The following is a 16,026-nucleotide window of genomic DNA, read 5'->3' as shown; positions in this document are numbered from 1 at the left end:
TAACTGCATCTTTGAAATACTCTTTGTGGTAGTCTGAGAAGTATGGGGTATATAGGATAAACTGGGGACAAAGACATGCTGATAATGTTACTTCTGAAATCTCTTCTGGAGGAGTGCCCTTAAGATATTAAACTGCAAGAACAGCTCTACTAAATTTGTTATCACCAGAAACAATGATTTTAAACCATCTGTCCAACTCACGGGGATTGAAGAGCATAGGGCACAGAAATGAGCAGAAACCTTCAGTTCCTGTAAGTTCTAATAAAATCATAGTGAGATAATATTCTAAATAAGGAATTCCTTCTTGAAAACTGAGAATTTTCTGAATGTTGACATTGTTTGCTGACTGACAATTAAATTTGCTTTAAAATAAAATTGGTATGCAGATAAATGCAGTTGAGTTACAAGCTATTGTGGGCTTCTTGTCACAAGTGTAACATAGTGTATCTGAACTCTTGTTTTCTCCTTAAATAGCTAACTGCAGGCTTTCCAGAAAACTCTTAGCTACTCTGCCTTCATATTTCTCTGCTTCAGAGATTGATTACCAGAAATGTACTAATAAACCTTTGTACTACTTTACCTTTCTTGTTTTTTTCTTTTCCTGTTTTTATAGATCATTTCAAGTGACCCATTCTGGGTACCAACCACTGAGGAAGAATACTTGCACTTTGGGGAAAAGGCAGACTCGGAGAACCAGGCCCGCAAGTACATGAATGCAGTAAGAAAGAGAAAGGGACTTTATGTAGAAGAAAAAATTGTGGAGCATGCTGAAAAGCAAAGAACTCTCAGTAGAAATAAGTAGCTGTGTCTGCTTCCTTTCTCTCCTGACTCAGCTAAGTGCAGGTGGATGATTTTCTATGCAGCAGATTCAAAATTTCATCTGGACTTTGTTCTTTGACACCACTTTTCTTATATGCTATGTCTGTGGCTTATGTTTTAGTCAACTTAAGCCTTTCCAACTTTTATACAGAGAAAATAGTTTATTTATTTAAATAAAGTATAGGCATATTCCTTGCAATTGGTCTTAATTGTGAGAATTTATTGCCCTATTGAACTTTGTCATGGCATTAGGAACTCAACTGAATTTTCTTTCTTTCTGGTTTATCAGATGTAATTACAGTTAGAGCTGGTTAGTTAGTTTGTTGCAAATAAACTTTGCACTGAATTTAGCTCCTTATTGGGTTTGAGTCTGTTTTTTTAATTTATTTTGATTTCTGTAATGTATTTGTTACCAGTACTTCCTATAGTTACCTCTGTGCAAATAGATGTAAGCCTGGTGGGAGTTTCTAAACTGTTTTGTTTTACTCCGTTCCTCATGTAAGCAGGCATCTAAAGCAGTAATGTTATCCTCTTTAAATCGGAGATCAAAAATAGCACATGTGAAAGACTAAGCATTGCCAACCAAGCAAGATTTGTCTTATTTCCCTCCTTAGAACACATCTTATTAAAAAATTCATAGGATTATCCTAAACCGGGAGCTGCAGTCTCTGAACTAAGCACACAGCTACTTCTGCCAATCCTGTGTGAGTGTTTCCAGACTCTTGCAGAAGTTTCTGCCCATTTAGCCTGTTGTCTTGAATTCAGTGAAGGGAAACACTTGCAAAAATATACAAAATATCTTGCTGCTTGCAGGTGTCTAGGAGGCAGAAAGTTCCAAAATGATTCAGACCAAGACTAACAGGAAAAAAATTCCTCACAGGGCGTAAGTTTTAGTTAAGAAAAATGGAAACCTTGGACAGAAGAGAAACATGGTGCATGAATTATCTTCTCATTTGGCAGCTTAGATTTATAAGAGCAAAGGACAAGAATTCGAGATAGTTAATACTGAATAGGTAGGTGTCCTTGAGGAGTTTCTAATATTTAGTTAAATGAATGGGAAATAAGTCCTTAAATGTTGTGCCAACTGATAAGTCTGCTACCTCTTGTCTTTGCTAATTGCAGAGTTCTGTTTCAGATAACCATGAAAACAGCTTATCCTTTTCTTTCCAGAATACAAGGACTTATTTAATTTGTCATGCCGTGTATTCCTTTAGCACCTGCTCGGTCCTCCTCTGTGTGTCAGTTAATGCAGCAGGCATTGTCAGTTTTGCTTTTTTAGGGGAAAGAAAACTTACTTATTTCACAAGTAGAATGATTTTGAACGCTTAACTTTTATTTTAAATAGCAGCCTTTTCTTTTCCGGCTTGTTTGGTATCATTATGGAAATGTTTCCTTTTAACATTGTATTTATGAATTATTCAAGCAAATGAAATATTTGCCTTTCTTAGAAGGTTGTTCAATAAATTGCTGTGTTTTGTGGGGGGGGGTCTGCACAGCAGCCCTATTAGAGCTTGAACAAACATACTTGCATAGTTTGGGCACTGCCAGCTGGTATAGCCATGGAGGGCATGCAAAAACCAGCCTAGATGTGAATGTTTGTAATGAGATCTTGGCTAATATAGCTACCCTGCTAGCTGAATACAAGGTAGAGCTACAGATGTCTGGCCTGCAGTCACAAAGGTGCTTGAATAGGGCATGTTGGTCATTATTATCACTATGTAATTGTTAACTGTGACCTACTATACTGACATAAGCAGAAAGAGCATTAACATAGACTTTAAAAGATTTAACAAGAGCTTCCATGTTCTGTTATGGTGTGTTTTTCACTTGCACCTCAAACAGCATAAGGATGATAATTCAGGATGTTGCAACAGTATTATTTGTAAAGAGAAAAACTAGCAGAAGAAAATCAAACCAACCAGCAAGAAATGCTAGCAGCAATATTTGAGATCTGTTTTCTTTAGTAACAGCTACTAGTGGGAAGAGAATCTAATTGCTTATGTGCCATGAATTTCTAACCATTTTTCTCTGGATTATTCAAGAAATAATTTGATGTAGCTGTTTTTCCCTGGCTTTGTTATACATACATAACAATGTGACATAATTTTGGAAAATCTCTGCAAAGCAGGATAAATAACTTGCTGATGGAGCAAGCCATGGAAAGATTTAATTGAGAGCTAGCCATTATATAATTTCATTTTCCATTACCAGCTTTATTGCTAAATATAATACATATTTAAAATAAGCATGCACAGCTTTTAAAATATTTTGTATGTGTAAATGTTCAGTACACTTTTAGCTTTCTGAAAACTACGCACTCAATTGACGTGATTTGGCTCTACTGGCTTTAGTAGAATCAAGGCTCCTTACAATTGATAATTTATAAAAACAACAGTCAGCTTCTATATAGTAATATTTATTAGAGAATGGTAACTATTCACTGGGCAAGCCATATGATAGTTCAAATGTTTCCACTTTGTAGAAAGGAAAACAACCCAAAAAATATTTCCCCAGAGGATGATAAATACTAAGCAGTGGCCAGCAAGTCCCTTATCTCTAGCCACACTTCTTTTACCTTCTTGCTTTAAAAATCCTTCATTTTCTCAAGCACTCGTAATCTTAGGTTATTCACAGTTTTTTTCCACATAGTTTTTAGTTTCTTTCAACAAACTTCACTTGTATTTTAAAACAGGAGTCCAAAAGAAAAAACAAACTGGAATTTGTGCTGTGTGTTCTTTCCTGCTTCTCTTTCCACATTAGTTTAGGCCTTCAGCTGCAGCCTCAATATTAGAATTGATGAGGGCAGAGACACCAGAGAAAGAAGCACAATATTTCTATACCAAAACATGCAGTTCCCAAATTAGCTCTGAATGTGATCTCTTTACTCCCTGCTAACCTTAGGAACTAACTCTTCTTGTTTGAGACATTAATGTTTGGAACCTTATTCTGTGGGAAATAGAACATGTCACTCCTTCATAAAGTCAGCCAGCTTGCTGACAAGAAGAGAGAAACTTGCAACACTTGAACTGTTCACTATACTTCTGATAAATTTACAGCATGGAAGAGAAAGTAATTTTGGAATGTTTTATTAGATTGAATACTCACTCTGATAGAAGAGGGGTCCTGGCAAAATTCTTGGACTCCAAATATCCATTGTGTTGAGTTGAAATTCCTCTTTAACATTTATAATCACAATTATAAATGTCCTTTACATTTCTCACAGTGCATGGCAGAGCCCTCTGCTATTCTGTGTGAGGTGTTGGGTTATAAATACATGGAGAAAGCCATAATAAATCTATAGGAAGGTTGCAAGCAGCACAGTTCAAGTACCTTGCAATCTTCTTGAGTAGTCCTTCCAATAGCATTACAGGGGAGAGGTGAGTCAAGGCAGGCTTTACAGTAGATGGCAAAGCAGCAACAAGATTCCTCTCATGAAAAGTTGTGGGCAGAAAATTCTTTAATGCTACTTGAGGAATCTTTAGTTGGTTTTTTGGACATATTAAAAGGGAGCCTTAAACTCATGAGCTTGTTACAGCCTGGCCTGGCGTATTGCCATGCCTGAGAAAAATGATGGGTTTGTGCATGCAAAGAGTCACCTGTTTGTACAACTACCTGAGACCCACAAGGATGAAAGAACCTTAGCTTTTGCTAAGTGCTTGCTTGTTCTTTGTTTCCAGATACTTGGTGGGGGGAATAAATGTCTCCAGTATAAATGAGAAACTGGAGATCAATTTACACAGGAGGTAAATACACTGTACTTGGCAATTCTGGGAGTAAAGCTGCACATTTGATTAGAGGTGTTCCTCTAATTTATCTGTCTGAATTTTTTTTCATTTATAAACGTAGTGCCAGACAAGTACCATTCACAGATGAGGCAACTTGAAGAACAGAAGCCTGCAGGTCTGCTTAAAACCGTCCACAGTGTGACTTGGCAGCAGAACTCAAACTGGGAGTTCAGGTGACTTTTCTTCTGGTCCTGATCATTTCAGCCTCAGTTCTTTGGGCAGAGTACCTAAAGGCTTTACTACTTCTGTTAGGGTTTCTCCTTTGTAACTAGTTTGGTTCAGAATGCTGTGTAGACTTCTGTGCTTCTTCCTAGTTTCTTTTGGAAGCAGAAATAGAAGAGCATGTGGAGGAGAGGATGTGAATGAGCTGGATTATTTTGTCAGCACCATTTTTTTTTAATGCTTGGTTTGAGTTCTCACATAGCTTCTGATTCATTTGATTCTTGTTCATACCAGACTGCCTGTGAAAACTCAAGAGTTGAAATGAGGCAAGGGAGTATAGTTTTCTTTGTTGCATCATGTATGGGATAAGGACAGTCAAGAAAATGGTGATTTAGGTCTTTTTTGTACTTGTTATAATGGTCACACACAGTCCTTTGGTATTCATAAAATGTTTGAAATCCTTCCTTGGAGGGTGTTAAATGTTAATTGCTGGTTTTTTTTAACTGCATACTGCTATGTCCCCACTCACAGGATGCTTATAAGAAATTTCCATCAACTGACATCACTTTTGATAGGCAAAATCCATGGAAATGAAACCAATCCTGAAACATGTTTTTTAAAAGATAAAATATTTACATTAAATTTCCAGTTAGTAAATATTCTTTTGAATTTGAGCATTTTTGTGTTGTTTTTCTCCACTTATTTTGACTATAAGGAAGATTCTCTGAAAGCTTTTTCATTAAATATCTGTACATGAAGGTTTTCAATGACAGGAAAAATGACCTGGAAACGAATGTTTTAACCCAAGTAGTATTTTAAAAAGCATGGATGCACCAAAGCTTTCAGTTTGATTCAGGAATATTGTCCTGCTGTATTACCCCTCCTCTACCCAATAGGTATAAATCTTACCAGAATATGCAGAAAGCCAGGTAAATACTCATTTTTGTCTGAAACAGCTTTTTTATTTTTAATTACTATTTTTTGAACTTTAAGCTTACAATTGAATTCTGTGGATTCACTTACGACATCTCAGCTGTGACTACGGGTACAAGACAAACATCCACATTGGCAGCATCACCAGGCAAAAGGTGTTTTTTGGAAAAGCTGATGCCATTTCCACAGCCATAACTCTTAAGCCATAAGCGTCTTGGGGATTTTCTGTAGACTGGGATCCAGTGAAGCTGGCAAGATGTTGGCAGAATGTGGAGTAGAAGCTCTTATTTTAAACCATGCATAGATATGTCTGTAAAATGATAGAAAGTGCGTGCATTTCTTATTGTGCTATTCTTCACCAGTTGCAGTTCTACTCCTTGAATTTACAGTGTCTGTGATTTGCTTCTTCAGTACAGCCTTGAAAAGGAAAATACTTACAGTGTTAATGTGAGATATCTGTGTAGGCCTGGCTGATTTTATTGGTGTTTAGGCAAATAGTTTACATGTAAGATAAAACATTTACATGTAAATACCATTTTGATTTAGCAGTATTTCTGAATTTTGGTCTCTCATCTGCTTGATGTGGCTTAGTCATATCCTCTGTTGTGTGTGCTTTTTGACTTGTTTTTGTTCTGGTTTTGATCTACTGAAAAGTAGATAAGATAAAAATTAGTATTTATTTTTATGGTTTCTATAAATAAACTGAACTGAAAAGTTTGGGGGCCATTGGTCTTTTACAGCTGTATGATTCCATGATTATAAAACTCCTGCAAATCATGACTAACAGGAGGAAAAAATAGACACCATGAAATAGTGTGGTTTGGGCTGTTTGGCAGAGACTTTTCTGTTTCAACAGATGCTGTTTTCCTACAGGAGCTTTATTTATTTATTTATTGTTAATTTATCCTTCCTCTCCTTCTATTCATTCCTCCTCCTTCATTTCCTATTTTACCAGGGATCCAACTCCATAACGTCCCACTGATTCTTTAGAGGAATATTTTTATTATTAACTTATTTAGTTGTGGTTTTTTGTTTTTTTTTTTAACTGAAACTGCTTATCTTTGTGAAGATTTGCTGATTCTGGAATTTGAACCAAAAAAAAGGGAGCAAAATTCAGTAGTGTTTTCCTGTTAGCATTTTTGATGGCCATATAAAAGGCTTGTCCTTCACCCTTACAGAAATGGCACTCACTGTTCTCCAGTGAGATCTGTGGCTGCATTTTTTCCCCCCAGAAAAGCTGCTGGTGTAAAAGGCTAATAATAAATAATAATCTGCACAGGCAGCAAAATTAAAACTTTTGTCAAAAGAATCTGTAGCCTTTTTAAACCTTGCATTTTCTACATGCTCACAGACATGTTTGCTATCCCCTGAGAGGGAGGGGAATTCAGTAATGTTATTCTGCTTTTTTGTAAAGTGGCCACAAAGCACAGCTAAAATATGCATCTTCTCAAGTGGAATTACAAATGGGAGGCAGATTGATCATCATCACCAATTCAGTGCTGGCTCTTTCCCATCTGTGGAGAGCTCTTTCCAGAATTTTCGTATGTTTCTTTTACACTTTAATAAATTAAGTCAGATAATGAATAAATCACTCTTGTTTCATTGCTTTCTGAATGACTTATGCCAGTGTGAACTTCTACCCTGGAATATTTTATCATTTGTTTTGCTGGAGCGAAAGCCTCAGACTCTGAGGCACATCTTAAACTTTTGGGCTTTAGTGATGACTCCGTGGCAGTTAATGTGTATCATTGTCCCCTCTGCCATAATCTCCTGAAAACAATAATTCTGCCTTATAGCTTGCTTAAAAAGGAAGGAAGAGCCCACAGTCTTAACGTAAAAAGAAGGCTGTAGAGTAAGCAACAAACTTTTAAGAGTTAGTACAAAATGATCCCTGGCCTTCTAACTTGGTATGCCCTGCGAAGGCCATATTTTGTTGTAGTGATGATTTCTTAGCATTTGAAAAAGGGAACATTGAGCTGTTTTTTAATTGTAGGATTGAATAAAATAGTTTGGAGTGGCCATCATGTAATACAAGTCTAAATGCTATCCTTAGTGGAGCTGTAAAAAGGTTGATCATGATGAAGAGGCAGATATAATCGTGCTTCGAGAGGACTTGAAATTCCACTCATTTGCCAGATCTAAAGGCAGTATAACCTTTTGGCTGGACTTACCGCATGAGTGCTCTCAGATTTTAGTCCTACTTTGTTCAAAGGGAAGGATGCAAAGTCAAGGTCAATCGTGTAGGAGTAGGGACTGAGATGACAAAAAAGAAGCTCAAAACTTCTCACAGCGGGACTGATACAACCGTCAAGCAGTGGTTTCTGGTTGCTTCTAATATGTGTGTTTGACCTTAAGTCCTTTGTTTTTCTAATGCTCCTTTAAGTGATGGTTTTATAACAATCAACTGAATTCCAAAGGCTGATTTATTTCCTTAGGGTTACAGACATACCCAGAGCCAACAACTGGTGCTGATATATAGTAGCAGATGCGCTATGGAGCATACCTGCAGCTGATTGTTTTCTGTCTTTCATCTCTTGTCATGGTAGCATTTACCTTTAGGAGGTGAAGTGAATGCCTTTTTAGAAGAAAAAGCCAGCATTGCTTTATGGAGTGACTGACAGAAGGAGCTGTGTAAGCGGCAGCTGAAGCTGCACTTCCCCTGGAGACTAGGCACAGTATGTTCATGACAAGTGCTGCTATCACTGGTCTGGGGATTGAGAGCTGATCCTATTTATGAATCCATGTCTTCTTGTAATGTTGCTGTCATGCAGTATGAGCAGCTTAGAAAGGTTATTTTAAATTAACCTTCCTGTGTTAAAACAATGTCTAGTCTGTTCCTATCACATCCAGCATTTTAAGCATCAAGGCCAGTGGGTAATTCAAGTGCAGCTGGTGTGAAAGGGAAAAGCTGGAGAAGAAATGTAAAAATGCTGTGGAAAATAGTATCATCACACTTGTCTGGGTGCCTTCATAGTAACTACTTTAATTGCATAATGAGATTGCTTTGTGGCTCTAGAAGTGTTCAATAATAGATAGTGCACAAGTATGCTATCTGGAATATATACTGACAGTCAGAATGTAATTACCAGTCAGAGCATGCCTTCTGTAGAGCTTTGCCTCTGCAAAGGAAAGCATGAAGAAACAAGCCTCTGCAGCTTGTTTCTCTGCCTCGCTCACTGTCCTGGAGATTTCAGTAGACAACCTCTTGACTTCTAGGAACCAGGTTAGGAAAGCTAAGGCCCAGTTAGAATTAAACTTGGTTAGCAATATGAAAGATAACAGGAAGGGATTCTGTAGGTACATGGCGAATAAAAGGCAGACTAGGGACAATGTGGGCCCTCTCTGAAAGCTATCGGAACCGGCTACCCTGGATTTGGGAAGGCTGAGGTTCTTAATGACTTCGTGTCAGTCTTCACTGGCAAATGCTATATGTGCAACTCCTTAATTGTTTCTTTGTTCTCATGGTTGTCTCTCAGTTGAGCACCCTAAAGCACATGAGGAAGCCTCTGCCAACCTAGCCTGGAGGAGTTTGGGCTGTAGAAAAGGGAAGTCCAGCAACTGTCCTGCTTTCTGATAGCTGTCACTTATGCTTGACCTTATCAACATCATTCTTTCAAGCCAAAGATGCTAAAACTTTGATTGACAAAGGAAAATACCTAACTCTGTAGTCAAAAGTTAGTGAGTGACAAGCTGAGCTCTGGTTTTGCACTAGAGCTTGCAGGTAACATACTTGTCTAGTCAGAAAGAATGAAACTCTGTATTTCCTCATAGCTAACTGAAAAGAATGGCAAACACCTGCGTCTTCTAAACATGCCTGAAAGGTGAAGTAACTTTAAGATTCCCTTGCATTTGTTGTATAAACAGATTTAGTATTGATATTAGCAGTTTGGACTTGAGCAATGGCATTGTCATATTGTGTGTGATTCAATCTTAGACAAGCAAAAGAGCCAAGTTCCCATACCATGATACCCCAGAGAGTATATGTGCTGTGAGCAGGCAGCCAAAGGAAAACACACGTCTAAAGCGTTGAAGTTGGGTGTTAGCTTTAACCTTGTGTTGGAAGGACCAAAGGACCAGTTCAGTGAAGAAAGTTGAAAGAATCACTGAACAGTATGAAAACCATACATACTGTGTCAGGCAGTCGTCAGCGTTGGCCCTGTGCTGCACAGTATTTGCACTGGTGTGGCAAATTGACTCCCTTGCATTGCCTCCCTGGAGGACATGTACTTCTTTTGCATCTGATTACATGAAGGTGTGCTATGTAATACGGCCTAGCCTTGAGGTTTTAGTACGTATAGTTTGACATTTAGGACCAGAATCTCATTTTGGATAATTCGTGTGGTTTATGTGATTTGAGTTGTGTTTGACTTCTGCCAGATGAGGATTTGTTTTTTGTGCCACTTCCATTTTGTTCTTGACTTACAAAGTGGCAGGTATCTGTGATAATGCTAGCTGAGCCTTTTTTCTTCATAGGTTTATTACTGGAGAGCAGAGGTATGTCTGCAGACTTATGAGCACTTCTATAAATAGCAAGCTACTGTGCATAAGGAGACTGTTAACTGTTGCCAACTCAATGTTTTTATGACAAATCGTGTGATGCTTTGTTTTTCCTAAAAACCTCAGGTCTTGTATTTCATCAGAATATCTGTTTTCAGTAAAAATAAAAATAAATAAAAAAAAAAGTTTCCAGCCTGATGTTGGCATCAAATTAGAGAAAAACATGAAAATGTTTGCAGCTTCACCATGATGGCCGAAGAAACCAAACGCATACGAGAACCCCCAAATATAGTCTCTTACTTTAAAAACAACAAACAAAAAATCCCAAACCACCAAGTAAATGAAAGACCTGTGGTTTTGAAGGACAGACTCTTAATGTCTGTGTTGTGGTCTTTTACTGTAACTGTAAAAGTGACTTTTGTAATACTTTATAAAAAGTGGTGGTATTTTTTTTTCATTGCAGATAAGCTTCTTGCAAAATCCTTATTTAAAAAGAAAGTATGTTGAATCCTTTGGAAACATTGGTCAGTTTTTAAAACAAAGAGCTGCTAATAGTCCCTGCACAGATGCCTTTTTCTCTAGATTTAATTCTCGATCTGAGTCTGCATGATCCAAAGCAGAAGGGCTGGAGGCTGACAGTAAATCTACTAAATACTGAGTTGTTGGCAGGGGGGGATGGGGAATGCTAGTCTTGATTCTTTCCTCCTTGCTCAGGGTATGCTGAGTTACCCCTGCTTTTTATCACGGTAAATGTTTAAAGAATTGTTTGTTCTATTTCAATTTTTTACCTTGGTTTTCATTTTATAAAGCTTTTCTCAAAATGTGACCCTCCTTAACCCCTAGCTTGGCTTGAAGCAAACAAGTGTGCCTGTACTGTGCCTGTAGTAGAGAAGTCTCCTTTCTGTGAATCGAGTGCTTAGGCTAAATCTTTGGGGGACTGGGCAAGCGATACCAAATGAGACTACAAACTGAACTACATCTTTCCTTCTCTCACTGGTTCTTATCAATTGGCCTTTCTTCTGTGCTCAATGAAAAAGACTTACTTAAACATTAAGTCTTGAACAACATCATTATCCAGCACTTCAACAGGAGGAAGAGAAATGACAAGTTGTGCTGTTTAATATTTCAGATGTAAAAAATCATTTGAAATAGTTTCAGATCAGCTTTAATCATCCTGAATAAATAACAAAAGGGCAGAAAATCACAGTGTAATCTTTACACTCTGTTGACAACAAATGCTGTTGTAGATGAGGCAATAATCAGAGCCACGAGAGAGAAGGATGATTACTAGATAAATGGGCAAACTTCACTTTTGAAAGTTGTGAAACCAGAGGGAACATTATAGAGCAGAAAATAAGAACTTGGTAGGCCTTTTTCAAAGGCCTTTTTGCTACAACAAAGATTAGTTTGGAAAGATTTATGGAGTTGATAGAGAGGTTTTCAGAAATAATGGTTACCTGATACTTAGACACTGAAATTCTGCAAGTTTGGTTGATTTCCATATCAAAGGATATTTTCCATGACTTTGTGTTGATTTTATGTTGTTATCCTCTAAAACACTTTTTTTAAAATTAAGGCTAAGAGGAGTTTGTTTGTTTTGCATCCCTTTAACTTTGTGGATTCAAACAAACCTTTTGAATTATAGGTATATACTCAGTGTTTCAAGGCAATAGAGGGACTTCCCTTATTATGTCATATTTCCTTTTCTGATGCTGTTATATCAAACCTCTTGGTGACGATACTCATCGCTGACATACAATGACAATACCAAAGAGCATGCTACTTTTCTTTTGAGATACCAAAATAGGGGAGAACATCCCAGGAACTCATTAAATTATCAAAAAAATGTGTTTTCTCTTTTTCTTCAGCCCTGGCACATGTCTTTTTGAACACTACGTAATTTGCTGTACAGCGTTTTTTAAAAAGCTAAATGCATACTTGCGGGAAGTGAAGTGAATGATTTTCGGATTGTGTGGCAAAATCTGGGGTGTTTTTTCCTGCTGATTACTCAGGGATGTATTATAATATCTAATCAGAAGTCATTACCGGTTTATGAAGTATTAATTCATACAGCCTTCCATACATACACCCTGTTGGGTCCCCCAGGGCAGGATGATTCCTTAATGGTTCACATTCCCAAGATCAACTGATAGGGCTGCATCATTCACCTTCACCCACACAGATGATCTGCAAGGTGAGCAAACATTTAACTATCTCATGAGTGAAGTCTGAGACTGTTTCCACTCTGAGTATTTCCTGCTAAAGAAACAGCCTTTTTTGTTGGTTTTGTTTGCTTCGTTTAAAAAATAATTGTCCTAACCTTCTAGGATACCCAGAGGCAACATATTTCATGGGGGGGGGTCATTCCTCATGATGATCAGTTTTCCAGCACAGCAATATTAATCCGTAATGGAAAGACCTGACTTTAGAAACTCTGTAGGCTGTGCTAGAATACTGTGGGAATCAGGTGGGAAGAGCTGTGAGACATGTCTACCTGGAGGAGCATTTACTGTAAACTCAGAATGTGCCACAAGATGTTTGTCAGGCAAAAGTATTAGAGTACTGGTACAGGGCAAATGGAAGGAGGATAAGGGTTGCTGCAAAGAGAATATGTGGGTTCAGAGGTAAGTCTAATTTTATTGATATATATAAAAAGAAAGTAGTAAGTTAATAATTCCTTTTCTTAAGAAGGATGTTTTGAATACCAAGAAAATCCTTCTCCACAGCTGTAAGATGCATTTAAATCACCCAACAGAAGCCATGATCTATATTCATGTAAATGTGTTTTGATGTCCTCTTAGAGGTTTAAATGAAACACCCACAACCAGGAAGCTAGTTAGCTCATGCAGGAGCACAATTGCAATTCTTCATTAAACGTACTATGTAAGACTTATTTTTCACTTGAGAAGCGCTGAACTTTGGCAATTTCTATGTATTTGAGGTGAAAGAGGCGAGCTAACAATTCAACACTTACCACTTCTAAATAAGAGGAGACCTCGTGTTACAAGTTAATTCATCATTTTTAAAAACTTTCTGAATTTTTGATGAATTGCACATTCCTATTGCAGGTAATTAGCAACACTCCCTGTTCTGTAGCGACAGCTTTTCTTTTTACCACAACACAGCAACCTCCACCCCCCATACCCACAGGAAAGTTTTGCGCAAGGTGGTGGAGATACAACCAGGAGGATTCTGTAGAAATTACTCAAGGAATAACAAAAGTGTGGATGTTTTTTTCAGATAGTATAAACTGGTGTCATTCTCTTGTCTTGGTGGTTCTTGATATCAAGAAAGTTAAACTGATTTGGTTGAGAATTTATGGGGAATTTTGTTCGTTACACATATTTGATTCTTAACCAGCCTGTAGAATTTTAGTGCAGAAAAAAAGCTGTGTATTAAACTTTACATGAAAGTTCAAAGACACAATCGCCTTTTTTTAATGAGCCCCATTATTTAGTTCCACATAGTTATCACTGTCTCTGTTTGAAATGGATACAGAACTTCTAGTCAAGCTTACATATGCTTATGAGATTTTCTCTGTAATGTTTTAACAAAAAGTTAATGGGATTAGGACCCTTGCAGAGTAAGCTTTTTCATGAGTGAACCTCAGAGGAAAATCTGCAACACTCTATTGCACTGGAGAAAGTACTGCCTCCCTAGCTTTTACCTTAATGCTCAGCACAGGCTTTACATGTAGGTGTGTTTGATTATTGCCCCTTGGAGCAGATAAGTATATGGAATGATCTCACTCTATTGTTAAGATAATTTGTCTTTGGGGATTCTGACCTTCTTCATATTACAATGACATCATCCTTTTTACAGACTGTAAATCACTAAGGCTGACTCCTGGCCTTGCTAATAAAACCTGCAGAAGTATAGTATGAAATAATAACATGGTTTTGCTAATATTTAGATGTGTAACTAACTTTTGGCTGCTGAAAATTAAAAAGGTAGTAAATTTGAATACTCAGCACCTCATTTAATGTCCATAACACATCCAGTACATGCCAACCCACAGTGTATGCAAATTTAGATGAGCTGTAAGTTAGGTGTTGTCTTTTAATTTTGTTGCCTAAGTAGCTTTATTAATAAGCTTTAAACACAACAGCAAAGGGAAACTTCTTCACAATGACCAACTGTTAAATTTTAAAAACATCACCAAAAATCAAAATGTGTCAGTTTACCTACAGCAAATGAATGTCCTTCATTTATAGAAAAGGCAAAGAAAATTTTCTCATTTAACATAACTTGTTTTCAGTGGAACTTCTTGCAAATGGTTCTTTCAAAACACCTCTGAATTGCCTTTGAGTTTCTCTAGAAAATACCTTCATGTTGTCACCCAGGGTGTTGCAAAGGGTGATGAGCTGCATGTTTTCTGAGTCAGAAGAATTTAATATTCTTGCTACAGCCTATTACCAGGTTGAACCAGAGAAAGCTTATTTCCTTTGTTGGTGCTTCCATGCATTGGCTCCTGTGCATTTTACCTTTCGGATGATATATAGGTCTTCTATGTTGTGTGGTATTTCTAGTGCCAAGTTAATGCTTCATATCATGGCATTAAAATCAACCAAATCAAACCAGTGTTTTCAGATCCCTTGTGTATCTGAGAACAATTTGTGTGCAGTAGCTTTCGCTCTTCCTCCAGATTTAGTTTCCTGTTATGTTTGTATGGCTTTTCACATGCAAGAGGAAGAGAAAACAGTTCCGAAGAGGATCTGACTGCAACACACTGAATAGTTTGGGAACAAGTTGGGAGACTGTAGAAATTATTTTTGGCCATTTCTGATTGATTTTATTTCAGGCTGGCACATATCCTTTTTGGCTTATTAATGTGATCTAAGTCCTATCCTAAACTAAAGGGAAAATGGACCAAAATTTAAGCTGCTTGGCAGTAGCTGCCAGTGCATACAGTGATGTGAAATACAGTGTCACCAAAGCTCACATCTGTGGGATTTGTTTGCACAGGAAAAGCATAATTTCACAAGCTCTGTGCTTGTGATTGCTAATCACAATTTTAATAACCACATCTCCGCTTTGAGTCATGTATCTGTTTGAGGTCCCCAGTGATACCATGAATGTTTTAAAAAACTTGGCTGGACAGTAGTGAAATCCAAGTGTGAAAAAGGTCAGTTTTGTCCCCTTTTCTTCCTTCCAGATTGCTGCTTTTTCTCTTTGACTATTTTCCTTTATTCCTTGCTTTCCTGAGAAGCTCCATAGCTATAGAATATAAGTCAAAATACCAGCGGGATTGCATGTTCTTTGCAAGCAGCCAGTGCGCCCTGCAGTGATCATTTATTTTACAGTACTCCCCCAAAAGCTAAAACCTAACCCGAAATCATCATTCCACCCTTTTCATTTTGATGTCATTCTTTCAGTTTCTTGTTTTGGAGTAATGTTTTCTCTGTAAGAATCAATGGGAGGTATTTGCCAATTTAAACTTTTTTAAATGTTTTTAAGGAAATGGTGATAACAGCCTATCTTTCCAAAAAAGACTGAAAAGAAAAAAGCAGTTATATTTTTTCTCATAAGTCCAGGCATTTCCTTTCAGAATTACATTTCACCTCATGGATGTATTTAAAATGATCTGCTCAGTTTGTGTTTTCTTTGTGTTCACAATTACGTGCTGTGGACAGCGACTTCTGGGCCTTTTAGAGATGCTGATCAGAAGGCAAATGGGAGATGAATATTGTGAAAAAAGACCAGACTATAGTCTGTGCTGTGCTCTTTATGTATTTTCCAGCTTGTTTTGCTTCTAACCTTCAGCATTTCTTATGGGACACTGGTGCAAATCTACATCCAGGTTGGGTTTTTTTCTCTTTGTACATGACAT

The 16,026-nt window shown here is 37.4% G+C and overlaps 1 protein-coding gene across 2 annotated transcripts in view; it reads left to right on the top strand.

Annotated features, from left to right (window-relative positions):
* EFL1 (elongation factor like GTPase 1) overlaps positions 1 to 1,175 on the top strand; it is a 79,572-nt gene extending 78,397 nt beyond the window's left edge. For both annotated transcript variants that reach the window (XM_061347271.1, XM_061347270.1), the window contains exon 20: positions 614 to 1,175. In XM_061347271.1, coding sequence (XP_061203255.1) covers positions 614 to 802 — 189 coding nt within the window. In that variant the 3' untranslated portion in view covers positions 803 to 1,175. The remainder of the gene's footprint in view (positions 1 to 613) is intronic.
* The last annotated feature ends 14,851 nt before the right edge of the window (positions 1,176 to 16,026 follow it).

This window comes from Neopsephotus bourkii, unplaced genomic scaffold (assembly GCF_033783945.1).
Source record: "Neopsephotus bourkii isolate Nb327-2 ecotype Australia unplaced genomic scaffold, CSIRO-AGI_Nbou_v1 NB_318, whole genome shotgun sequence".
Taxonomy (NCBI): domain Eukaryota; kingdom Metazoa; phylum Chordata; class Aves; order Psittaciformes; family Psittacidae; genus Neopsephotus; species Neopsephotus bourkii.
The sequence above is the reverse complement of the archived record's forward strand: the minus strand, read 5'-3'. Positions and strand labels throughout refer to the sequence as shown.